The sequence below is a fragment of the Globicephala melas genome, chromosome 6 (genome assembly GCF_963455315.2).
Source record: "Globicephala melas chromosome 6, mGloMel1.2, whole genome shotgun sequence".
Taxonomy (NCBI): Eukaryota; Metazoa; Chordata; class Mammalia; order Artiodactyla; family Delphinidae; genus Globicephala; species Globicephala melas.
The window spans coordinates 13,376,350-13,403,197 of NC_083319.1; the positions used below are offsets into that span (position 1 = coordinate 13,376,350).

At 56.5% G+C, this 26,848-nt stretch overlaps 1 protein-coding gene across 12 annotated transcripts in view; it reads right to left on the bottom strand.

Moving 5' to 3' along the window:
• DAB2IP (DAB2 interacting protein) overlaps nt 1–26,848 on the bottom strand; it is a 194,820-nt gene that overhangs the window by 80,459 nt on the left and 87,513 nt on the right. For 10 of the 12 annotated variants that reach the window (XM_060300510.2, XM_060300513.1, XM_060300511.1 and 7 more), the window contains exons 2-3: nt 22,481–22,584; nt 2,226–2,377 (exon numbers count right to left, since the gene is read on the bottom strand). In XM_060300510.2, the coding sequence (XP_060156493.1) occupies nt 2,226–2,377; nt 22,481–22,584 (256 nt within the window). Of the gene's footprint in view, nt 1–2,225; nt 2,378–22,365; nt 22,585–26,848 lie in introns of those variants that run through there. The other 2 variants (XM_060300516.1, XM_060300517.1) reach the window with 2 other exon arrangements.

The window sequence follows — 26,848 nt, forward strand, 5'->3', positions numbered from 1 at the left end:
TCCAGGGACTGCCCCAGAGAAACACCTGCCCAGCCATCCCACCAGCAGCCGCTAAATCTACTTGTCGGCGAAGCAGCACACCAGGAGACCCCAGTCCGAGTAAAGCCCGCTGCCGCTCCAAGGCTGGACAGGAGGGCTTCAAACTCAGTCTCTCTGCCTGTCCGTGGGAAGTCTGGGCTCCCTTCCTGGGCCAGAGAAGCCACCAAGCCAGATTTTGTTTATCGAAAATTAATAAGACAATTCCACACCACTGTCAGTGACGTTCTGCTCCAACCGCTACCATTTACCACCGCTTCTAGAAACAGACTTGTAGTCTTACTCCCTACCCAACCCCATCCGTGCCCCTCCGGCATGTGGCAAAGCTGACCTGAGGCCAAGCTGGGCAGGACCTGCTCCAGGTCATCTCAGCCGGGCCCTGACCTCCGGCCAGGGCTGCCAGCCGAGCGCTCGCCGGCATCTCCGTGCAGGCTTCCGGCTGGAGGGAGGTAAACATGGCATGCATGCTGTCTGCTCCCAGGAGGGCAGGCACACTCAGAGGCCGGACCGCCTGCCGTCTCTCCTGTTCCCCAGACACCCACACATGCACACAAAACTGGGTACGTACACGAGGCCCTGAATGCGGGTGCAGAGGGTCCTGACCCCCACCAAGGAAAGCGCAGAGAAGGGCATGTTCCTGGGGAAGAATGCCAGAGGAAGGGGCCGGGCGGAGGAAGGAAGGCAGCAAACCGGGTGGCCTGCCGCCCAGACAATAACAAAGATGGGAACCGAGATTTTCAAAGACGCAGTGGCTGCACCCAGCGCTGAGCTCTGGCCTGGCTAAATCTTCCTGCCAGGGCACGCCTGGTCCCCTGGGGCACCACGGCCATCAGAAAAAGGCTGAGGGTCCTGCCTCGGGCTGGGCTTGGCAGCTGGGGCAGCAAACCAGCTGCAGGCAGCGGGGAGGATGCATTAGAGAGAGCAGCTCCGGGCTGATGAAAATTAAAGGTCTAGTAATTCTCCTGGAGAGTGGAAAGAGTACTCTTCGGGAAGATGCTAGGGGTCAGTTAAACAGTCACTCAACCTTGGGCAGGAGTTGGGCTATAACTTGTACTCCTCTGCCTGCTGGAACCAAGGGGGAGGGGAGAGAGATTTTCATTCTACCTGTGCCTCCCTCACAGGGAGTGCCAACTCACCAATCATACACAGGGGCACAGCCCTATGAAGGAAGGCAGATGCCAGGGGCCTGAGATGCTGGGGCTGAATGCCGAAAAGGTTCCTTGCTGCCTGCCCGTTCTTTCTTTCACCCCCACTTAGCTGAGCAGGAACACGTTCTAACTGGCACCAGAATCCACCACCATGCTGTGCCCAAGCAGAAAGGTGCTGGGGCTGGCACGGCTCAAGGAGGGGGGGACCTGGGCCCCAAGAGGCTGTGTCTGCCGGGTGTCCCCGCAAGCGGACAAGAGGGCTTGCCCTTGCGAGGTGAAGCCGGCTCCTTGCCAGTGACTCCTGGCGGGCTGAGCCACCTCCTCTCTCTCCTCCTCTGCCCCACAAGCCACCTCCCCTTGGAATTTCCACACCTGCTCCTGGCTTGCCCAGGAAAAGGAAACAGGGAATAGGAGACACCCCTGGGAGTGGAGAGGTGAGGGAGGGAAGCAGCTGCCCAGGGCTGGAAAGGATGAGGCCCTTATTCCTTGGCCTCAGGCACTGCCCGCTCTGCTCACCCCAGCCCCCAGCGGAGCACGCGCCCTACTTACAGCAGATGTGCCCCCTAAGCGGCCCAGCCCCCTGTTCCTCCCCTCCAGATGTTCACCCTTTTCGTCACCGCTGGGTTTCCGCAAAACCCAGCCGAAATGCCTTTTGTATCGGACACTCAAGGGCTCCAGAGGCAGGGGATGGATCCTGGGGTGGAGGCGCCACTTCTGTCCCCAGCTCCGGGCACTGTACCGCCTGGGAAACAATGCCCACCTCGGCGAGGCGAGGCAGGACTTCTCGGCGAGGGCACTTCCCTCCCGGCCTCGCCCCGAGGCTCGGGCACCCTGTCCTCACCCCCGGGGGAGTGAGAAGGGTCCTCCCGTCGCGCCCCGCCCCCGTCCGAGATGGCCCCACAAGTTGCCGGAGGGCGGCGTGGGGCGCCCTCGCGCTTTCGGCGCGCCCCAGTCCGGCTCTCGCTTTGTCCCCGCGCCCTCCGGGGCGCATCCCGGGGCGGCGGCGCGCGGAGGCCGGGCCGGCGGCGACGGCGGGCTCACCTCTCATTGTCCGCGGCGGAGGCGGAGGCGGCGGCGGCGGCGGCGGCGCTCCGGAACCCCGGCAGGATGTGGCGGAAGCTGTGGTTGCGGTCCAGCTTGGGCTGGCTCTTGGTGCGCTTGATGGAGCCCTTGAGGCGGCGGCTGAGGAAGCCCTGCGCGCGGGGCGACAAGAGGGGGGAAGGGAGGCGGGGTTAGCGCGGCGGCGGCGGGCCCGGGACCCGCACGGAACCCGCGCCCTGGCTCGGGCGGCCGTGCGGCCGAGGGCGGGCGCGGGCTCGGGCTGGCCCCTGCACCTCGCGGCCCGCGCCGCCCGCCCGCCGACCGAGCGCCGACGGCCCGGCCCGCGCAGCGCGGCCCAGCCCACCCCGCGCCGCCAGCCAGCCAGCCAGCCAGCCACGTCGCCCCCGCCCCCTAAGCCGCTGTTGCCATGGCGACGCCGAGCCGAGCCGCGCCGGCCGCTACCGTGGACGCCCGAGCCCCCCGGGCGCGGGGGCGGGGAAGCCCCCGGGGGCTGAGGGGGCGGGGCTGCAGAGGGGCGGGGACCCTCGGAGGGCCTCCGCGGCAGCAGCCTCCTCAACTCTTACAGTAACAAGGTCACACACCGCCACCCACCTGGAGGAGTCCACGCCCCCCTCCCGGTCCTGGATTGCCAACGCGCCTTCCTCCACCCGCGAGGTCGATGTTCTCAGCCCGGGTAGTACAGATGGGGGAAACTAAGGCTCTGCGAGCAGGCGTCCGGTCCTCTGGGGAATGACCGGCTAGCGCAGCTCCTGGTAGTACCCTGGACCCCTAACCTGTGTGTCTTTCCTTTCGCAGGTGACTGTCACAGGCCCTCGGGATGGAGCCCTTTGCCTGGAACCGTTGTACCCCAGCAGGGGCAACCACCTTGGGGGCAGGGTGACCTAGTATCTAGCTCAAGGAGAGGCCGAGGGGCTGAAGGGTTTGCCGAGTACCCCCACTGCGTGCTTCAAGATTTGGAGCCAGGTCTGAGGGAAGGCTGGATCTTCCCTAGAGAGACTGCTGCCTGCTGGCCCATTCATGACCCATGACGGGTAGGGGGTCCACTCCCGGGAGGAGTATGACAGACCTCAGCGGGGCCTCCCCATTAGGCCATTCATGCATCTATCAGACTGCGCTGGACTCTGAGACCGGAACCTAAGCTGAGTCCAGCCCCCAGAGCTCCGGGTCTAATGGAAGAGACAGGGAGGAGACAGCGTTCAGTACAGCAGGTTGAACCAGTCTACCCCGGGGTAGATTTGGGGGCTCAAGGGGCCACAGCCTGGGGTGTTCTGGACTTGGTACCCTCAGGCAGTTGGAGGGAGAGGAAAACTGCAGGAAGAGTGATTCCCTGTGGGTGGAGTTGTCGGAGAGGGATTCTGGGGACTCACCCACCCCAGCCTCAATTCCAGGTGATATAAGGATAGAAGGGAATGAGATATTAACTCATTTTAGAGTTAATGTTGTTCACAATCTGAACACCACATTTCATCCGTCACACAATAAAGGGTAGGCTTGGTGGCCCTCTCTGCTCTGGGGGGAGAGTTGGACATTTGCTGTAGTCCACGCCCTTACTGGATCTGTCCATCTCTATGGCCCTGGCACCCAAGACTGATGAGAGCAAATGTTGGTTGTACCCATCATCTCATGTCACCCACACAAACAGAAATGACAGAAAAACATCCCTTTCTGCAAATGAAGAAACCTTGCTCAGAGAGGTGAAATGACTCACCCAAGGACACACAGCTCTCAGACCTACCTAATGTCAGAGCTTTTCCCATAGGACCCCCCTCTTCTGCCCACCCTCTTCAAGCTTTCCCTTTTCCCATCTTTCTGCCCCTACTTTTTCCTCCCCCTCAATCTCTCCCATCCATAGAAGGCTTATTCCTGTGGCCACCTGTCAGAATTCTGCACATCCTTCAAGGCCCTTCTTCAGGCCTTCCCAGGCAGTGGAATCCAAATGCCTCTCACCTCTACAGCTTGGTATTACTCTAATCAGTTGCAGTTTAACAATTATCTCTTAGGGGTTAGGGACTACAGGAGGGACCCTCTTCCAGAGTGGTGACCCACAGACAGGACGAGGCCTAATGCAGAGGGACCACAAATGGTGGTGGGCCAGGGGGACAGCAGGCTCTCTGGGAGACACAGCATGAAGGCAGGGACCTGCACCCTTGAATAAGCTCTGGGCTCTCCCAACCTTGGCCTCTTGGCAGCTGTTGGGGGAGGAGGGATGCGCCTGGCTAACTTGGATGGGTTCTTCTCTCGCAGGTGTGGTTGTCAAGCAAGTTCCCCCAATGGGCTTGTACTTTTTATTGGTTTTTATTTTCTACACTGATTAAAATTTCACAATTTTTTACACTCTTGTGGTACAAAGAACCACAAAGCATGTTTCACAATTTACGGAGCTCATTATGTAGCAATATGGACAGCTTTATCCCATTCCTGAGTTTAAAAAAAAAAGTTTTTTTCCTTCTAAGAGGTTGAGTGGGACAGTATCACTTCGTCTTCCCCACCCCCACCATCAAGGCTACACTTAATGCTCCTCTGATAAGCATTACCTGTAAGCATCCTTGAAGCCTACTCTGAATGTACCTCCCCAAACTGACCATGACCTTGGGGACTCAAACTCTCTATAATATCATTCATTCACCGTTTGTCAAGAGCCTACCATGTGCTAGGCATAGTGACCAAGACTGACATGAACACTATGAAGTGAGCAGTGTACAGAATAACAAAAGGACAGGGAGCTCACCTGTCCCCCACCTCACCACACATATCCACCATGGAGGACCTTATGTCCCCCAGAGGACCCAGCTCAGGGCTCTAGATATGGCAGGCTTAACAAACGCTCATTATCCCAGAAAGCCACAGCTGGAAGGGGACTCAGATCCAAAAGACTGTATTACAAGGGTGAATAATGCCCAGAGAGGGGAAGGTCTTTCCCAAGGTCACACGGCAAGGTTAATCAAAGACCCCGGACTCCAGTTCCCTGCCCTGCTTAGCCTCACAGCTTGCTTACTGACCTCCTTCTTGGGGTAAAGGGACAAGGGTGGCTCCTCGCCCAGCCCTGGATGAAGGGAGACGAGCCTTTTCTCCTGTCCCTTCACGGGCAGGTCCCAGGACATGATTTCTGGAGGCAGCTGCAGCCCTGAACTCAGGAAGAGGGAATGACTGGCCTTCAAGTCAGAAAATCTTGTTCTAGACCCTAGTCGACCTTTAGTGAGGGGCAGTGGGCAAATCACGTCCCTTCTTTCAGTAAAACAGGGCTCTCGAGGCTCACTGCCGTGGACCCCACTGACAGCCCAGTGGCTGAGAGCTGGGAGCCAGAGGCAAACAAATGGGGCTCAAATCCAGCTCCATAGACCCCTGGCAGTTAGATGGTAGGCAAGGTCCCTCACCTCTCTGTAAACTGGGTGGGGGCTGCAGTGAGGATTAAGTAGGACAGACAAAGCCCTGGATCCCCTCCCCTTCCACACCCCCAGGGCCTGACTTTATCCACCTTCTCCAGGAGGCCCTGACTACATACTCCAGCCCGGCTGATCACACTCCTCAGGCCAGCTGAAGTCCTCTCACACTGCTTGTGTTCAAATCTTAGTTCAGATAAACTGTGGGAAAATTACTGGACCTCTCTGAGCCTCAGTGTCCCTATCTGTAAAATGGGTTAAGGATGATACCTTCTCTATAGGGTTGTGGGAAGGATTAAATAAGGTAAGCTATCCCCAGTAAAACGGTAAATACTAAGCAACTAAACACAGTAGTTGCCAGCTTTATCATTATTATTACCGAGGTTGGCTCCGATACAGCCACCAATTTTTGCCCCAAGGAGGTATGTGACCACCACAGGTGGGAGTCTGTCTGGGCTCTCAGAGGAGCTTGAAAGCAACGTGGCGGTGGGGACAGGGCTGGTGTCATGCCTAGTGAATGAATGAATGTGCTTGCAAAAATTATCCTGGAGCCACAGAATATCACTCGGTTTGATAGTTTTGAACTCTTTTAAACAAGCACTTCTCTTCTAAAGCAACCTCCCAGAGACTTCGGAGGTTCAAAGTGCTCGGGCGGGTGGAGCCGCACAGGTGGAGGCCTCCGCTTTCATTCACTGGCGCCGGGTCTGATGGCTAAAGCTCAGCAAGGCGCCTGCACAGTCCGCGGGGAACAAGCCTGCCCCCTCCCCAGATGGCGCGCTGTGTCTCTGCTAACACAGCCCCATTCCCCTGCGCTTCTGAGGCAGCTGTGCCACTGTGCTTAGGTCAACTAAGGCCCCAGGGACTTTTGCACGAGGCTGCTGCCTGGTGTCACCACCCCCAGCCCTTTGGTGACAGGGTGTGGACAGCCCTTGTAGCCTCTGCCCACGTCTGTGACAGCTCACTGCCCATGCAGATGTCCTCCCTCCCAGCTAATCCATGTCAATGGTCCAAGCCCCTTGGGCTTCCATCCATGTCAATGACCAAAGTGCAAGAAAAGTCCCGAGCGGAGGACAGAGGCCCATGGGGTCTCTGGCTTGCAGGACCCGAGTTGTCGGCTGCTCCCCCATCCCTATTCTCTGCCCCCACGCTGACCCCGGTCTCCAGGAAGTGCTGGGAAGCTTTCTCAAAGGCCTTTCAGAATTCCAGACTCGTGATTTCTCCATTCACCATTTCAATCCATTCCATGTGATGACGATGCTGATAAATTACCAATTTCCAGGCTCCTGCTCTGCCAGGTCGCTCTGCCCGGGGCACTCACGGAACACATCCGGAGCCCGAGCAGAGGGGTTGCCTAGGAGGACCCGATGCCTCTTATCAGGAATCCTCGTGAGGACATGTGCTTCAGAAAGATGTTTGTGGTTTTCAAGTGGGGAGACAGAGGCTCAGAGAATGTAAGCTGGGACTGTGGTAGAGCTGGGACTGTAACCAGGAGAGTTCTAGCCCCTGAGCAGGCAGGGCAGGGATCCTCTTACACATGCACACACGCTACACACACACACACACACACACACACACACACACACACACACACGTGTCAAAGGCCAGAACGGAAGTGACTGTTCAGCCCCTCCTCCCCATGCCCCAGGTACCATGCTGGGCCTGGGGGAGAGAAGAAAGAAGGGAAGGTGGGCTTCTCCCTGAGTGCAGGGCTGTCACCTGGGGCTCACAGGTGAGGACCTGGCGGCTCAGGGAGGGGAGACTTGCCCAGTCCCATCCTCACGTATGCATCACTCCCCATCCAGGAGGCAGCATTTGGGGGGCCATGGGCTTGTATTCCAGCAACACCACTTGGGCACCTGGGAGTCACTTGTCACCACTGGTCTCACCTGAGTGAGACCACCTTCTCACCTGAGTGTAAAGCACTCGGCACCAAGCAAGGCACATAGTAGGTGCTCTACCAGCCCCGACCCCATCATCTGTTTGGTTCTGCACCCTCGATTCTGCTTTCATCACCTTCTCCCTTTTAACAAACCAACTCTGGGTCACTGCAGACGGGTGGGTGGGCCTGACCTGCGACAGTGCTCAGGGTGAAGGTAGAACCCCATGGCCCTCCCTCGGCCCCGGACCAGCTTCTCCTTGGTGGCCGTTTCTAAGGCCTGCACCCAAATAGATACCCTTCCAAGAAGGAGGCTCTTTTAACAGGCATGTCTCTCAATTTCTTTCTGAGGCTCTGTGCAAATGCCAAAAGCACACCTAAATAAACAGGAAAGGGAGGGGAAGATCCCATCCAGATATCACCGCCTCTCTCAGCCCCAGGAGAGGAGATCTGCCGGGCTCAGAGGCTGGCAGGAAGACCTGACACCTTGGCAGGCTGGTAGGGACACCTCACTCCACCCTGGCAGAGGCTCCAGGAAGGGGCTGGAGATGGTGAGGAGTCCTATGTTATTCTAAGATAGCAGCGTGAGAGCTGGGAGTGCCCAGAGCCGGCAGCCAGGCCAATGCCCACATGATACAGATAAGGCACCCGAGGCCCAGAGGGCAGGGGGACTTCCCCAGAGTCACTGAGCAGGGCAGTGGCAGACCCATGGCAGAACCTAGGTCCCCTTTCTCCTTGCCCGGTGCTCTTTGCAATGCCAGAATGCTTCCAGAACCTCCCAGGCTCCCCATGTTTCCTCTTTCCAGGCCTCAGTCTTCCCATCTGTACTCTGAGGGCCTGGGTTGGGTGATCACCAAGCTCCTTTCCAGTGCTGGTATTTGATGATTCTCTAAAGCTAGAGCAGCTGCCTTTCACAGCTGGGCTCTCCCACGTATGGCACTAACAGTACCAGCAATTTCTGTGGCTTTGCTCGAGTCCTTCAGATGCACAACTCCTCCTGCCCTCTTCCCCTATCCTGGGGCTCTACCCTCAGCAAGCTGCCAGGCCTCCCTGGCCTCCTCCCCTGGGAGCTACACACCACCAAAGCAGGTCCCAGTTGGGAAATAACTCAGTAACGGTGGAATGTCAGACACTCTGACAGGTGAAAGGTGGGAGGAATTTTAAGCCAGGATCAAGTTGGTGCCTTCCCAGTGGCCACCTACTCACAGGCCACCCTAAGTGCACAGAACCCTCACTAAGCCCATGACGGCGCTCCTTTGAACATAAGACCTCCACACTCCACCTTACCCGGAGAAGGTAGCCGGACTCCTCAGATCACACAAAGAGAACCAATTCACTGGCCGTGAGGACCGGGAGGGGGCTGGAGCCTGACACTCGAGGATCACTCTTGCATTAAAATATTGCCCGGATAGCTACACCCACACATATTCACATGGAGAAGTACCCAGGGAGAGAAACACACCCAGGTTCAAGGACATGGATGGGGCACATGTGGGGGAGGGACATGGCCACAAAGAAATGCGTGTATAAACATAACAGGTCTCCCTAGCACCACCAGATACACACACCTAAACACACAGGTGCACACTGACCAGCGCACACACAAATACACACATACACAACCATGAAACCCACAGATAAACATACAAATATACTGAGACAGGCTCACAGATTTACACATATATTCAACGGTCATCAGGTACTCACAGAGTTACGCTGACACCCAGGCCAGACACACCGGCCCACACGCACTCACGTTCACAGCCACGGCAGGAAGGGAGAGTGGCCGGGTAAGCTCAGAGACCCACAAGCCCACATCTTGGGCCGCGGGGGAGAAAACGGCTCCCTGTTGCCGCCGCCACAATTTCACCTGCTCTGCAGGCAGGGCCTCACTTTGTGCCAATCTCTGAGGACGACATGCTTGCTTCTCTCACACCCTGAAAACTGTCTTCACAGCTCCCTAAATGTGCGGTTTCTGGGTGCCTTGAGGCCTGGCAGGTTGCTCTGCGGGGCCTCACCCCTACCCAGAACTGGAGACCCCTGCCCCGAACATCTCTCCTTCTGCCCATCACCACACCTGAAACACCACCATTTGACACACCTCTTTAGGTCCTAGGATTACCTTGACGTCTAGGAATCCCTGGGTAAGATGCAAATACCTTTCCTCCCCCTCCCCCAAGAGGCATGGTAGTAGAGGGTTCCACCACTTAATGACTGTGGGCCTTAGGCCAGTGCCCTAACTGTCCGAGCCTGTTTCCTCTTCTATAGAACGGGGACTATAGTAGCTACCTCACAGACTGTTGTAACGAGTCAGTGAGATCATGCATGGAAAGAACCTAGCCTATTTCCCGGCACACAGTAAAAATATTAGCTACTGTCATCATCACCGCCATCGTCATTGTTTTTATCGCTCAGACTTTGCTCGGTCACCAGGGGACGGCCCAGCCATTAGCCAGGAGGAAACAGAAGGCAGCAGCTTACAGAAGCAACTTCTAGGACCCAAAGCTCCTGTGATGGAGAAGGGGGCTGGTCAATGGCCCACGCAGGGCGTGTTTCCTGAGCCTCGCCATGTGCTGAGCCCCAAGAAGCGCTAGCTCTCTGCCTTCAGGGGTCCCATGGTCCAGCTGGAGAGGCGGCCCAGGCCGTTCCGAGGCACCTGTGGGAGCCGCCTCGCTGCTTTGGCTGTCCCCAACCCTGTCACCCTTCCCTGTTCGTTCTCTGAGAGCATCCAGAGGGACACTTGGAAAACCAGACGAGACCCTGCCGTGGACCAGCTCCACCCCTGGGCTCCTGGGATGAAGGCCTAGCTCCTTGGTGAGGCCTAAGGCCCCTCATGATCTCCCTCCTGGGCTCCAGCCCCAGTGGCTTCAGCGGCACTTTTGGAACTGCCAGCTCCTCCTGCCACAGGGCCTTGGCCCAGGCTACTGCCGCTGCCTAGAACAGAGTCCCCCTTTGCCCGGCGGGCCCTGCACACCCTTTAGTCTCTCTTCAGTCTTCTCCTCAGGGGCCTCCCAGATGCCCTCGGATTGGACCATATCTCCCTGCAGACCTATCACAGTTGTAGTTGTACATGCATTTGTTTCATGCCTTCCTCCCCCACAGGACTGTGGGGGCCATTGCGGCCTGGGTCTCCAGTGCTGGACACCTGGCAGGCATTCCGTAAATACTTCCTAAATGAATAAACAAATAAAAAAGAAAAAGGAGAAAGGCAGAGAATGTGCTCTGGGAGGCCTTTTAAGGGATTCCACTTGGGGTCTATCTGGGTGGACTTGCTGGAGGAGGCAGCTTTTGAAGGCATAATAGAAACACTGAAGGTGAGGCAGCAGGGCTTGCTGAGATCATGTGGGGCAGGGCAGCCGTACAGGGATATTCCAGGCAGAATCACAGCACAGGCAAAGATTGAAGAGGTAGGACAGCAGCGGGTCTGGCTGACCTGGAGGGCCCCGGAGTGATCACAGGTCCCACCGACCTCCAAGTTACACACCCGAGCCCAGGCTCATGACACGGGACATACAACCCCCTCCCCAAAGCAGAGGACACCCAGGTCAAGGGGGCCCATTAGAAACCCTGAGAGTCTAGAGGAGGGAGGAGGGGTCACGCAGTTGGGAAGCAGGTGGGGGGCGTGAAGGTGGGAGGGGGAAATGAGGACAACAGAGAGACCCTCCTGGTACCTGCCAGTGCCCAGGACTGAGTGGCATCAGTTAACAGAAATCAGACACTCATTCCTAAGGTCTCGAGCAGGGATGTGGTAACCCAGAGCAGCCAGGGAGTGACTCACTCCCATCAATCCTCTGGCTGGCCAATGCTTGCCTTACCTCGTAAGCCCACCCCAGAGGTCAGGATGGGCACACACACTTCATCAGCTCTTTAAGCCCTCAGCCAGTCCTGACCTCGGGGCAGGGAGTCCAGCATGAGGGCCACAGGGCTGGGGGAAAACCAACTCCATCAGGGAGCCACACCCCTGCAGCAGGCTCTCTACTGTCTGCTTCTGCCTCCCTCCAGGCCCTGTCACTGAGGCCCCGGCACCAGGCCAGTCTTCCCAGGGTGACTCACTGCTTATCCCCCATCAGAACAACCCTGTCCTATGCTCTGTGCACTCTGCATGAGTGAACACTCTCACCAGAGGCTGCCTGGCAGAAGTGGCAAGAAAACCATGCGAAGACTCAAGAAATCTGGGTTCAAAACCTAGCTCTGCTATTAGCAATAATGAGAACTATTCCAACGCGTTAATAAGAGCAAGCCAGATGTATTTATTAAGCTCTGTCTAAGCTTCAGGCACTGGATTAGAGCTTTACATGACTTACCTTGTTTAATTCTCAGAACCCAATGTGCAGAGGAGAAAATGGAGGTTCAGAGACATTAAGCTACTTGCACAAGGCCACACAGCCAGGAAGTGGCAGAGCTGGGTTCAACCCAGGTGGTCGGCACCAGAGCCCAAGACCTTCCATAATTCCACTACTGCACTATGAGGCTGTGAGCAAGCACCTTAGCCTCTCTGTGACTCAGTTTCCCCATCCGTACAATGAGAGGATTGGTCTAGATGATCTCTAACTCCCTTTCCAGCTTGGGCATGCCATCCTTCCCCTCCTTGGTGACCCATTTGCCGGTGACAACAAGGGGACCTTCTGGAGACAAAAGCTTGCCTGAAGGAAGGGTGCTAACGGTGGGACTTCAGGCCCTGTGCTGGACCACAGGGAGCTTCTGCTGGGTCAGACTGCGCCACCCTGCCCTCCCAGGCACTTAGCTGGGCGGGGATAGCCCCAGAGCATCAAGGCGGGGAAGAGGAGCTATCCCATCTCTCCCTGGACCAGGAGCCACCAGGGAACACCAGGACCCCAGGGTGCTCCAGCCCCAGAGACCAGTGAACGCTAGCGGCAGGGAGAGGGGAGAGGTGGGCGGCAGCTCTATAAATCCACCTGAGTGAGCAGTGCTCTTAAAAGCCCTTTTCACTGCAGGATACAAAACGCACCGTTTGGGGAGAGGATTTTATAGGCTATTTCTCCTCCTGGGTTGATTTACCGTCTGCAAGCCAGGCTCACCTGGGCGTCCTGCCCCTGAGGGATCATGGGGTGGAGGCAAGGTCAATTTCAAGGCAAGACAGCGGTGGTCTGGGTGACTTGTGCTGACCTCCTCCCACGGGGGTGGCCCCTCCGCCTCAGAGATGCAGTGGGCTCTCAAGAGGAAGGAGGTGGAAACACACCGCCTCTCCTCACCCCGCCCTCACTCACTGGATGTATTCACTCCCTGCGTCTCTCACATACCTTCACCCCACAAACCCCTCGGGTGCCTGCGACAGGTGAGGCCCTGCCCCAGTGCCTGGGGCTCAGAGAAATCAGAAACAGTCACCTTGAGAAAGTCACCACGTCCGGTTAAGTCACAGCGTCTAAGTTCTGGAGCCTGTGGGGAGGGGAAGTCTGCAGGCGTCTGTGGCGGAGCACAGGGGAGGGAAGGAGCTCTCGAGGAACGGAAATGGGGAGGAAGTGTGGGCAGAAGGACCAGCCTATACGGATGCCGGGACAGGCCTGGGGGCCTCGATGCCAGCAGGGGAGCTGGATTCCACTCCCTGGCAGCCATTGAAGGCACCGGAGCGGGGCAGTAACGATCATGGCTCATTTTAGATGGTCTTTAAGCAATTCCCTGGGAAAAGTTACTCATCCCCACGCAGGGCCTTGTGTCGGAAACAGAGGCCATTGCTGCCGCCTCCAAAGAGGGCCTCCTGGCTTTGGAAACAATTCCCACCCGAAGATTCGGATGTAATTATGTCTGCGATCCAACCCAAATGCCACTGGATGTGACAGAGGCAATCACTGCATTTTCATATGGGGGTGGGGTGGGAACAAAGGCCTCTGAGCCCTGCCCCTCACACCCAGTTTCCTGGGTCCCCTAGGAGAGGGGAAGGCCTACAGGGGCCACACAGGGTGGGGTGGGAAGAGGGGAGCAGGTCCCTCCCACGCAGGGTGTCTGCCCTGCACAGGCAGCTTCTGACCTGTGAGGGCCAGGCCAGCCGAAGGCAGGGGCAGAACAAGATGAGGCCGAGTGCCAGCTCTGTCCCCGATTGGCTGTGTGGCCTGGAACAACCTCCCCTCTCAGGGCCTCAGTGTTCTCATCTATAAAATGGAAAGAATAACAACACTGGCCGGCAGAGACTGAGCTGCGTGTTGTGGGCCAGGCTTTGTGAGACCTTCACTATCTAGGCTCTCGAGCTGAGTGAGCTTCAGCAAGTTCTTCACTCTCCGTCTGCCTTGGTTTTTTCACTTTAAACAAAGTGGGATTTGTGTTATCTGCCTCATGGTATCATGAGATGCTACCCAGTGAGGGCTCAGGAGAGGGCCTGACCCAGCGGACTGTGTAAAACAGGTTTTATGACTGCCCCACCCCTGCCTCCTTGTGCCCTCATGCAGACAGCAAGGAGCTGGCAGAGCCTGGATTCGAACCCAGGTCAGCCGGACTTCGTCAGAGGACAACCGTGATGGAGGGTCTATTGGTCCAGCCTGGCGACCGCGGTGCAGAGACAGTGCCAGCCTACACACTGGGCCCCTCAACCCCCTTCCTCATGCTGGAAGGCTGCCTCGGCTCCATATCTTGCCCCCCTCCATGTCCCTGATGAGGGTCTCCTTTCAGAGGTCCCCCAGCTCCCTGGTCAACCCCGCCCAGTCGGCTCAGCCCAGCGGCCTACAGGCGCTCCTGATGTGAGCTGTTGCCTCTGCCCGGCAGTGGGCTCTGCAGCCTGTGTAGCTGGACCCCCATGGCCCCAAGGTCGGGGTGGGGGGCACACAAACCCCTGGGATCTCCACTCTCCTCTGGGAGCTGCCGCCCAGGCAGTCACTTGCTGCCCTCTGCTGCCCCCACCTGGGCAGAAACCACCCTGCACGGACACCTCCAACCTCCATCTGTACTCACCACCTGGGAACTTGGTCTCTGGTCTCTTAGGGATCCCTTCACCCCCTCTAGGCCTTCTGGTATCAGAGCCCGGTGTCAGAGCCAAGCCCTAGGAGCTCTGTCAGGGGCAATGTCATTTGGGGCAGCAGGAGGAGGGGTGCGGTAGGGAGGACCCAAGGCTCTGGGGAAAGGGTGGGGTAGGGTGAACCCCGTCCACCAGAAAGAGGGGCAGGGCGTGAACACTGGCTGAATGCCAGGCACTGAGCCCTCACAGCCGCCCTGTGAGCGAGGGACTCCTGTGCCCATTTACAGATGGGAAAAAGAGAGGCTCAGAGTTGAGGACCTTGCCTGAGGGATCCCACAGAGGGGAGCCATGGGGCTAAGATTCAAATCCTGCCCCATCCCAGGTAGACCTATGAGAAGAGCCAGTACTGTATCCCCAGGACCCAGGGAGGTGTGAAGAGAGGACGAAAGACCCCCAAACAGTATCCCACCTGCCAGTCACAGAGCCCGACATTCCACCGTGACTCCAACTTCCAACGGATAAGGTTCCTTTCGTGCAAGGAACCTATGACACAGGGATCAGGGAGTCAGCCACTGACACCTTAGTGGGGACTAGTTTATCCAACTCCTTGCCGCCCAACAGGCTTGAGTGCAGGGCCTTACAGGGGTGTCCTAGAGGTACCTCTGCAGGACACGGGGGGCAGAGACGGGTGGTTGAGGGTGCAGAGGCTGTCCTTGCTCCCCCCTCCATCCTCCCACCCAAGCTGCTCGAGCCAAGCTGGCATCTCCCGAAACGAGGCAGGAGATTCCAGGTCTCCTTGAATTGGTTCCTGCCTCCACCACCGCCCTCACGGACACCTACAAAGACATTCTAAGCTCAGACGTTGAGGGCGGGGACGGGGTCCCGACAACCTGCTTGAGAAAAGCAGTTCGCTTGCTCTCCATCCCTCATCCCCCACCCTGGTCCTGGTCTCTGCCCACTTAAGGAGCTCCAGACTCTCCCAGCCGGGTCAGGTATCCTGCTCTGAAGGACACACTGCACTCCAGGTCTGCTCCGGCCAGCTCTGGCCCACCCTCAGCTCCCTCTCTGGGGACTCCATACCCCTGCTAATTCAGGCTCCGATCCCGTTTGCTCTACACGCTGCCATGGGTCTCCTGTCACTCATATGCCGTTTCCCATCTCCTGGCCTTCACAGGGGCTGTCCTGGCTGCCTGTGCTTTCCCCTTACCTGCCTGGAAATGACTTTGTCAAGGCCCAGCTAAACCCGCCGTATTTTTGCAGGTAGAACCTACGTTTTAATGCTATTTGTGTCAGTGCCCCACACAGGCCCCGAAACATAGTTGGTGCTGATTAAAAACGTACTAAAAGAAAGAAAAAAGGCAGGCAGAGAAGCGAGGGAGGAAAGTAAGTTAGTTCACACCCACAATAGGACTCGTAGACCAGAGCTTGACTTCCACCTCTGCCGCTCACCGGCTGGGGGACCCCGGGCCAGTTCCTTCTCCCTGAGCCTTGCTTTCCTAATCTGTAAAACTAAGCTGATGAAACCACCTTCATGTTTATTAATGGGGCAGGCAGCCTCCCAACCCTACCAAATACCACAGCCTGCCCTCAGTCCCAGGCCTCAGATGCTGGCCTGGCCTCAACTCAGGAGGCGCCAAATAGCCCCTGGCCCCATGCTCCCGCCCTGCAGACCGTTCTGGCCAGCCCTGACCACCCTGGGCTGTCTGCGACCATGTTCCCATCTCCTACTTTCCTGCTGCGGGAAAGGGGGCCTCTCCCCACAGAAGGCAGACACAGACCAAATGGACACAGACCAAAATGATAGTAATTTGCCTTTTGGGTTTAAACAGTTTAATAACAATTAGGCTCCACGAAAGGCAGGGGAGGAGGAGGGCTGAGGGTCCGGGGCAAGCTCTCCCCACCAGCCCTCTCATCTGCAGAAAAATGGCCAGACACTGGGCCAGGAGACTCCGGCTCAGGAGGCTCAACAGAGCAAGGGACATCAGCCTCACAGGCAAATTCCTGGTACTACGAGGAGGAAACTGGGGCATCCAATCTGGGGTCCAGCAGGGCACCCAATCTGAGGTCCAGCACTCCTGCCTGCCAGTCTGCCACACTGCACGACTGACATCTCTCCACCAGTCTGTGGGCCACAGACATAGATGTGTCCCATGTAAATGTGCATTTGGGATGGGCAGTAGAAGCCTGGAGTGGTAGAGGGAGGCCCAGCAGGTATTCCAGGCAAACCTACCTTCTCTGGGCCTCAGTTTCCCCATCTGTGCAGTGACAGAGCAGGCTCATGTGATCTGGAAGTCTGACCAGCTTTTCTGTCCACCATCCCCATGCCCAACAGGAGTCCCTTTAGCCGACAAGGGCTACTAATGGGGGCAGAGAGGCAGACCAGGAGGTGGCAGTGTGCTGATGAGACATCAGGGGCCTCTGTGGGTAGTTGGACCCACACATGTCCATTCCCTTCAGTCCCCTCCTCCCAGGAAGCATGATGGGGGTGGGGAGAAGGACTCAGCTGCAGGGAAATGAGGGCAGGAGGGAGCAAGGCATAAGGAGCACAGGACAGCAATGGAGAGACCTGGGCTAAATTCCAGGCCCTGCTCCGGACATGCTGCGTGACCTTGGGAAAGGACCCTGCCCTCTCTGAGCCTCAGTCCCTCCTCTGGAGAAGGAAGGTTTAGACCAGTTAATTTCCAACAGCCTTTCCACAGTGGTGTTGAGGCGGTCACCCACAGTCCTGCATTGTTGTGGTCATGTACCTGTTTCTGTGTATGTGAGAGAGAAAGAAAGACAGCTGAAATGTGGGGAGGGTTTGGGGAAGCCACAGGAGCAGGAAGAGGGGTGAGCAGCTGGGGAAACCTATGGTCCACATCCCAGAGATCTCCTGCCCACTCCACTCTCACTCATCATCCCCTCTGACTCCTATGTCCTGTAGCGGAAAGCCCAAAGGCCTCACCCACTCACTTTTCTGTCTAGCCTCCTCTCCATCATGTCTTCAACTCATTCAACATCATATCTAATCACACAGGGCCATTGGCTTGTTCCTGTTTTGTTAGATCCCACTCTAACTGGAATACTCTTCTCCCTTTGTTCCTGACAAACTCCTACACATCCCTCAAAGCCCAGCCCCAAAGATCCTCCTCTAGGAATTTTTCCCTACCCTCACCAGTGAGAGGTAACTGTCCCTTGTTCTAGGTTCTCACAGCACCCCAGACACACCTCCGTCACAGCTTCAGGACCACCTAGGGTGCACACAATTGAGCATCCAGTAAAAGTGGGTGGTTGAAAGGAACTGAGACCCGCTTCTAGAAGCATCTGCAATCAACTGGTACTGAGTTTATCTGCAGCATCCACCAGCCCCCTGGGCCTTCCCCTCTCTGACACTTCTCCTTCTCCAACTCGCAAAAAATAGCCCTGAGACCTAATTTCAGCTAAACCTTCAAACACAACTCTTCACTTTCAACTTCCTGAGGAAGAATCAATTGGCTGTCAAGTTTCCCAGAGCCTCTGCCACCTCCCACACCCAGACCCTGACAGCTCTCCTCAAGGTCGATGGGAGGGGCCAGGAGCAGAGGAAGGAGGGAGGAAGCCCACACCAGGGGAGGCTGGGTCTGGGGAGGGCGGCGGGCTGAGGGTACCGGTAACAGTCACCATCTCCTCAACTCCCAAATCAGACTGTGAATTCCTCGAACACGGGGTGGCAGGTGAGAGGGGGCAGCCTGCTGCTGCTAAGGGTCCCTGGGCTTCAAGAAGAGGGATGGGTCCATGCAGAGCCCCTGGACCCAGCCTGACAGTTTGTGCAGATCCAGGCCCCCAGCTCGCTGCCTGCCTGCCTCCCCTACCTCTGACCCTCTCTCGCTTCCAGGATTCCCTGCTGGCTGCAGAGAAGACAGACATGGGTTCGAATCTCAGCCTCGCCATCTCTTTGGAGCCCAAGAGCTGAAGGCCGGAGATGGGCGGAAGGTCCCCTTGGTCGCCTGCTCTCAGCTCCTTCCCCATCCTGCCCTCATCCAGGGCCCCCCACAGCTTTCAGGGTGCACCCACTAGGCCTGCTAGCACCCAGTGGCCCCGAGGAACCACTCCCCCACCCCCAACTCCACCTGTAGGTAGAAGGAAGTTGTGCCAGGTAGGCAAAAGTTTCCATATCTTGTCCAGGTCACAAAGCTGGCATGAGGCTCAGCCCCAGGTCTGTGGACTTTATGGCTCATTCCCTTAAACCGCATCAAAGTGTTTAAGCGCCTACTGTATGCTCAAAACTCGAAGTCACTGCCCCCCTTTTACAGAAGGGTAAACTGAGGCTCTCCCAGGGTCCCATGGTCTCCAAGAGGCAGAGGTGGGAGCAGCACTGAGCCCGATGCCCTGTGGGGTGACTGCCGTCCCAGGCTGACTCACAAAAGGGGTAAAGGCCGCATGTGAGGGTGCAAACAGCCCAGACTCAGAAGCCCTCCCAGCTGAGTGGCGACCTGGTCAAGTCTGGCCCCTCCTGGGCCTCAGTCTGCATGAAGGAGGTGGATAGAGTGAGTCCTACAGACCCCGACGGGGATTCTCCATTAAACTACATCACTGCCAAGGGGCACCGCTGTAAGAGGTGGTGACATCTCATCACCCTGGTTTGAAATGGAGGCGAAGACGACAGTTATTCAAGTACATCCTGTGACATCTCCCCTGCCTCCTCCAGGCAAAACCATGTTCTCTGCGTTCCTTCAGGGGGTACACAGAGCAGCAGTCAGCGAGCGCGTGAGGATCTGGCTCGTAGGAGCACACGGGGGCAAGTGCAAGTTCAGGCTGCAGGGGAGAGGGTGTGCTCCTGGTCCTGCACAGGGTCCGTGTCAAGCCTGTCCCTAAGGCCCAGGTCAGGCGCACATCTGACCTTCCCCCAAGCACCCCTCCACCACCCCGACCCTCCCCAGATCTTTACTGTCCTGGAGCCAAAAGAGGAAATGCAATTCAGATGATAATGGTGGATTTCATGGGGTAAGCATCTACCATGGGTCAGACCTGGGCTGGTGTGTACACACAAAGGTCCACCAAGTCCTTCAAGGAAGGGCAGTCATTCCCTGCCCTTTACTGGTGAGCACACATGGCTCAGACAGGTTGAGTGACTAATGAGGTCACACAGGTCATGCAAGAGCCGGGATTTGAACCCAGATCCCCACCTCTGAGCTCCCTAGTCCCCCCCCAGCTCTGAGCACCGGCCCAGGATAGAAATTCGACTCACGCCCCTTTCCTTAACTGCCGCACACAGAAAAGGACAAGGTGCCGAGCAAAAGGACACAAAAAATAAATGTCCGGCCATCCTAGTGTCCATGCCAGGCTCTGTCACTCAAGAGCTGTGTGACACCAGGCAAATAACTTCACCTCTCTGAGCCTCAGTTCCCTCATCTGTGACTGGTAGACACTAATGGTACCTCCCTCAGGGTTGCTGTGAGAAGTGGGTAAAATGACGGCTGAACACACTTTCCATCCTGCAGACCCTAATCTCACGGGACTGTGAGTCGGGGGCCTGGTGGCTCAGAAGGCTGGCTCTGGCTCTGGCTCTGAGCCACAGGTGGTTTCCATACCAGGAAACATAGTGAAGACGACACTACAGAAAAAAAGCCAAGCCTAGCTGGCAATTAAAGAACTGCAAATTATAGCAACCTCGAGGTGTGATGGTACACCTATTAGAGCAGCAAAAGAAAGGGAAGCGGGTAAAAAGTGATGCTGAGGGGGTTCTGGGAGGGTGTGGGGGAAGGGTCCCCCTCCTCTGGTTCCAGTCCAGCCAGAGGGGTGCAGCATGCTCCTGCGCTAGGGGTGCAACACGCTCAGGTCAGGGAGACCTGAGTCCAAATCTTGGCTCCATCATTATGAGCACTTGGAACTCGGGTGAGGGACGTCACCTCCCTGGGCCTCAGTTTTCTCATCTGTAAAATGGGGTGATAAAAGTATCAGTTTCAGGGTTGTCTCAAGGTTTAAAAGAGATCGAATAGGCAAGACCGTGAACATAGTACAGGGGGCTACACTATGATTAGTCATCGTTCCCTAAGGCATCCTGAAGGCTCAGCCCTGGTGCCTGTGGCCCTGGGGGTCCAGGAAGGGCAGGACTTGGCCTCTGCGCCAGCTAATTCGATCAGGGTCTCTCAGGTGCCAGCCTCCTGATCCTCCCCACAGCTGGAGACCATCTCCCAAGGGCCCTGGTCTCAGCCAGGGAGGTGATCAGGAATCCTTCCTCAGCACAGGTGTCCTTCTCCTTCTCACTGCCTGGAGGCTGATCTGACCCAGAGCCTAGGGCTCAGGACTACCTCTTTCACGAGCTTGTTAAAAATGCAGATATCCAGGCTCTGCCCCTGGCCCACTGCACTGAAATCTTGAGGGGACCCAAGGTTCTTATTTTGAGAGCATTTTTATGACACACAAAAAGCAGGAGAATCAGTGGCCCTGGGGAAAGCCCCGTCCCCTTAGCTGAGGACTTGAGGCGCCACCTGACCCGGACCTGGCCCATCTTCCCAGCCTCACCTCCTACCCTGACCTCCAGACCCCTCACGTCCAGTCCCATCAAGCATTTCACCATTCCACACACATCAATTTCTAGTGTGCTTCCATGCCAGCCTCCATGTTTTTGCAGCTGCTGTTCCCCTTACCTGGAACTCCCTCTCTGTCGCTGCCTGCCCAATTCCTAAGGAACCCTTCAAGACCCAGCTCAAAGATGTTCCTAGGGAGCACTTTTCCCAGCCCACTCTCACCTCACCTGGAACCCCCATATCACACTGTATGGCAACAGCCAAGCCTGTGCCCTCTCTATTCCCTCCATCAAAACCTTCTTTCCGGGCTTCCCAGGTGGCGCAGTGGTTGGGAGTCCGCCTGCCGATGCAGGGGACACGGGTTCGTGCCCCGGTCCGGGAAGATCCCACATGCCGCGGAGCGGCTGGGCCCGTGAGCCATGGCCGCTGAGCCTGCGCGTCCGGAGCCTGTGCTCCGCAGCGGGAGGGGCCACAGCGGTGAGAGGCCCGCGTACCACAAAAAAAAAAAACCCAAAAAAACCCTTCTTTCCCCGGAGCCCCAGAGGGCTAGCTCTTTATCCCTTGGACTCCAGCTCAACTATCACTTCTCAACCACACCACCGCAAGGAAGCTCTCCTGGTTTTCCCTATCAGTCTACTTTTCTCCTTCACGGCACATAGCTCCTACACAAGAATGTCAGCCCATAGGGTCAAGGGCTTCATCCACCTGGTACTCTCTTGGCCAGCTCCTCCCACTCAGCCCCAGTGCAAAGAATGGTACCTGGCACACAGCAGGCTCGCCATAAAAAATGGTTGAATGAATGAATGGATGAACGAATGATCAAATAGCCCCCTCCCCTACAGACTGTGAGCTCCCAGGGGAAGGGAACATGTCCACTTCTCCAGCAGCTGGCAGAGCATGGACAGAGGGGCACTTGGTAACATGCGCATGGGGGCAGTAAAGGGACGTAGAACTGCACATGCGTGGAAGGATGGTGGGGACACAGGAGAACACAGAGAGTCAGATATTAAGGCTCACTGGATTCTGTTTCCATTAAGTCATTTAGGTTTGAAATAAAAGAATGTGTGCTGGTGGGACTACTAATAACCAGTAGCTAAGATATATATACTGTCCTTTGCTGATTCTAAGACATCATCAGTTGTAAGATACAGCATTATTTTATGTGCCACCAAGAAAGAAGACACAGCAATTAAATTATGACACACCACGGGCTGTAATATGAGAGACATTAAAATGTGGAAACAAAAAGGGTGCATTCTAAGGAAGCGTGGCATGTGTGCGCACACGTGAGGGTGCGTTTATCCGACCTAACACTAGCCTCTTTCTTCCCAGGCCAGCTCAGCTCTGGGCCCCATGGCCTGCAGAGCTGTCTGTCCTCTGTCTGGCCCCTCCCTCGCAAGAAGGGGCCCCCACGTGGCCCCCTGGGATGGGGCTGAGCCACAGAGAGGGGAGCAGCTGAGCGATCGGATACCTAGAACAAGGGAGGCTGGATGCTCTCCCGGTCCGTGAGGCTCCAGGAATGGGGGCCGCGGGGTCGCAGAGCAGCACCCCAGGCCAGGTGGCGATGGTGACGCAGAGATAGTTACCGTGACCCGGAACGGCGTAGCAGCTGAAGCCTCCATGCTGGGGCTCTTCTCTGAGAGGCTGCCCGGCAGGCTGCGCCGGGAGCCCGGCCTTTCTTGGGGCGACTCTGTCAACAGAGGGAGAGAGAGGGTGAGCGTGGACAATCTAAGCCACCCAGTCAGGCCCTCCTGTCATTCCCGTCCAGGCCAGGACGACACACAACTGGTCCCCATAAAATGGTCCAACCATTGTGGAAAACAGATAGCGGTTCCCCAAAAAGTTAAAGACAGAGTGGCCACATGACCCAGCAATTCCACTCCTATACCCCAAAGAACTGAAAACAGGGACACAGAGAAATACTTGTATGCTAATGTCCATGGCAACATTATTCAAAATAGCCGAAAAGGTAGAAGCAACCCAAGTGTCCATCAACAAGATGAATGGATAAACACAGTGTGGTGGCCGCATACAATGGAAGGTAATTCCATCCTTAAAAGAATGAAAGTTCTGATACATGCTGCAATCTGGATGAACCTCGAAAACATGCTGAGTGACAAAAGCCAGACACAAAAGGACGAATACTGTATAATTCCACTTGTACGAAATACCCAGAACAGGCAAATTCATAGAGACAGAAAGGTTACCAGGGGCTGGGGACAGGGGAGCTTGGGGACTTATTGCTTGATTGTACAGGGTTTCTATTTGGAGTGATGGGAAAGATTTAGAAATGGGCAGCGGGGATAGTCGCACAACTTTGTAAATGTACATCATACCACTGAGTTGTACACTTAAAAATGATTAAAATGGTAAATTTCATGTATATATTTACAACTTTTTTTTAAAAAAAGGTCTCCTAAAACCCGCACTTCAAGGCGCACATCTTGTGATGTGTGACAATGAGCTCCCTGTTACTGGAGGTATACAAGCAGTCCCTTCAAACACGAGACTCTATGATTTCTAGCTTCCAGTTGGAACTGTCTCTTCCTGAGGCTTTAAACTTGAGAATAGTGCCAGGGCCAGGCAGGTAATGGAGGAAAGGGGAGCAGCGGCCAGCTGCTCAGCTCCAGCCAATTATTTCAGCATAGCAACGGGGGGCTCAGTGCAGCCAAAGCTTCCCGCGGTTCAGGAGGACCTGGAAATCTGGGGTGGGGGGGCGTTTAATATGAAACATTCTGATTTTTAAATGGCGACCGCTCATTCTAAACTCTTAGCCCCAGCCTGAGCACGCCCACTTAAACAGCCAGGTCAGTCCACTGGCCGCTTTCCCCCGGCTCCCCGACGCCGGGCTCGGCACTGGCTGTCTCTTTTCTAGTGCTTGGGCTGTGGCTCCCACAGAGGCCCCCCTTCCTGCTGGTCCCAGCCTGACCCATCCAGCACGCCCTGGAGGAAACCCTTGGTAACCTCCTCCGCCCCCAGCTCTCAGCCCCCTCAGGGCTCCTGTAGCAAAGGCCAGGCCAGGGTAGCCTACCTACGCTCTCACTTTGCACAGTGTGTGCGCGCGCGCGCGTGGGTGTCCTCTGCTTGACGGTGGAGTAGCCTATCTACGCTCTCACTTTGCACAGTGTGCGTGTGTGTGTGTGTGTGTGTGTGTGTGTGTGTGTGTGTGTGTCCTCTGCTTGACGGTGGAACTCCTAATGCCCACGCCTAAGCCGGCTGCATCTCCACACCCCCAGCGCCCTGCACGGAGGCTGGTGTGTGTCGGGTGCTTGGGAAAGACCTGTTGACTCAGAAGAAGAAAAAGGACGGGAAAAAGGACGGGGTGGAGATTTCCCTGGTACCTGCGAACACACCGGGGTGCAGAGTCAGAGGCGCACACCCAGAACACACACACGCTTGCATCCATGTAGACACTCGGATCCATCCCCAGATACACGTGCACGAGTGGATGTGTGGACACATGCACACACACAGGAAAGACGAGGAGCAGGTTTTCCCAGAAGGCAGATCGGGCTACTGGGGGGCCGCGCTACACTTTCCGGTCCATTCTCTCTGTGCAGCCGGCTTGCACAGGGGTCCTCATAAGTGTGGAAGGACAGAGCTGAGCCCCTCATCCCACTAGGGCAGGCCAGTGCTGAGCCCTGGCCGGTGGGCAAGCAGGCAAAGCCACTTTGGGACTGGAGGAAGTGGGCCACCGGAGGGGATGGGTTCAGGCCTACCAGGCAGCCCTGGGGCCACCTCTTCTAGAAAAGCTTCCTCTTCAGCCCAGTGACTGCCACGTCTTAGGGCCTCTCTGCTTCCCTCATGGCGCTTCCTACTCAGAGCCTTCCTCACTCCGCTCCCCCTCTACGGTGTCTGCTAGTCACACAATAGGGAAGACCCACTCTTTTTGGAGATTTCCCCAGGAAATCTCTTCCTGCACCCCCCAGTCTGCCTTCATCTCGCCCCCACCCCCAGTATCCCCCGTCACCTCCACCTGGGGGTCCTCCATAACTAACCACTGTGTCCCACCCATGTGTGCGACACTGCCCTCAGCCTCCAGAAGCCTCTCAGGAACTACCCCCTCTCCCTGACACACACACACACCTGGCCACAGCTTCACTGCCCCTTCCTGGGCAGGTGTGCCCTCACACCTCTAGGCAAGAGACACACAGAGGCACCTGGCAGGACACAAGGAGCCCAGCGAGGCTGCTTCTTCTCTAAGATCAAGACTGATGTTCCGGGCTTCCCTGGTGGCGCAGTGGTTGAGAGTCCACCTGCCGATGCAGGGGACACGGGTTCGTGCCCCGGTCCGGGAAGATCCCACATGCCGCGGAGCAGCTGGGCCCGTGAGCCATGGCCGCTGAGCCTGCACGTCCGGAGCCTACGTGTCCGGAGTCTGTGCTCCGCAACGGGAAAGGCCACAACAGTGAGAGGCCCGCGTACCGCCAAAAAAAAAAAAAAGACTGATGTTCCAGGGCTTCCCTGGTGACGCAGTGGTTGAGAATCCACCTGCCAGTGCAGCGGACATGGGTTCGAGCCCTGGTCTGGGAAGATCCCACATGCCGCGGAGCAACTAAGCCCTTGCACCACAACTACTGAGCCTGCGCGTCTGGAGCCTGTGCTCTGCAACAAGAGAGGCCGCGACAGTGAGAGGCCCCCGCTCACGCAGCTAGAGAAAGCCCTCGCACAGAAACGAAGACCCAACACAGCCAAAAATAATAAATAAATAAATAAATAATTTTTAAAAAATAAAAAAGACTGATGTTCCCACAGCCTGTACAGATCACGGCCATTGCCTGCTGGGTCTGAGCAAGAGGCGCTCAGAGGCTGCGTGGTCCAACCACCATTTTATAGATGAGGAAGCTGAGACTAGAGGAAAGGAACTTATCCACTAGCTCCTAACCCAGTAGATAAATAGCAAAGACCCTCGTGGGTGCTCCCAAAGTAGCCGTAAACTTCAATTCAGACACCCTGGGGAGCATCTCTAACCACTTCCAGTTTGGCACTGCACAATTCAAATTGATTTTTGCTCAAATAAGCTCAAGATTAAAAAAAAAAAAAAAAAAAGCCCAGGCTACACTATCTGCATCAGAAGGCAGAAACCCAGCAAGGGGGCTGCAGGGAAGGATGGTTGGGGTAGAAGTCCACTCTTCCTCCTGCACGCCAGAGGAAGAGGAATCTAGGCACCTTTCCGGACAGCTTCCGCTTAGCCCCAGTTCCATTCTCCATCCTTCTCCACCCCGCCTCCTGCTCCAGGGTGTAGACCACCAACCCGGCTTCTGGGTCCTCCGGCTTCCATGGGGTTTGGCCAGTGGGGAGCCCTGGCAGGAGATCAGGGGAGGGAGGAGAGTCGCCTGGGTCAGCTGCCTCTCTCCACCAAAGCTCCCGACTACCACGGACTACCATCAGGTCTCCTGCGCTCTCGCCTCCCAGCAGCCACGCTCCCCTCCCCTCCTACCAGCCTCAGTGGACCAGCCCCAGCTGCCAGTAGCTCTGGGGTCCTGCACTCCTCTTCATGGCTCCCCACACCTGCCCACACCTCAAATCATCCTCGTGTAAGTGCCAACTGCTTCCTGCTGGACCCCCACGGATCCACCAGGCGGGATCTTGGCTGCTTGAGAACCAGGCCCCACTCACGGAGCTGGCGGGACCCCCTTTACATATGGATGGGAAGCTGTGACATGCCTGGGGATCACACTGAACCTCAGGGGCAGAGTCTGGGCTCGGTCAGGCTCCCTTCTGACCCTACACGCCAAACAGCTCCCCCTAGAAGCCAGCAGCCAACACAAGCTCCAAACAAAAAGTTAGTAATAATAACCACATGGTTCCCCGGGGTACGGACCAGTGTTTCTCTACCTTTTATTCATTCCCCCCAAGGAATCTTTTTCATTTCCTAGTTTCCCCTCAACAAAATTCTAAAACCACAGATATACAGTAAGTATCTTTTTGTCCTATATGTATATCAGGCTTTA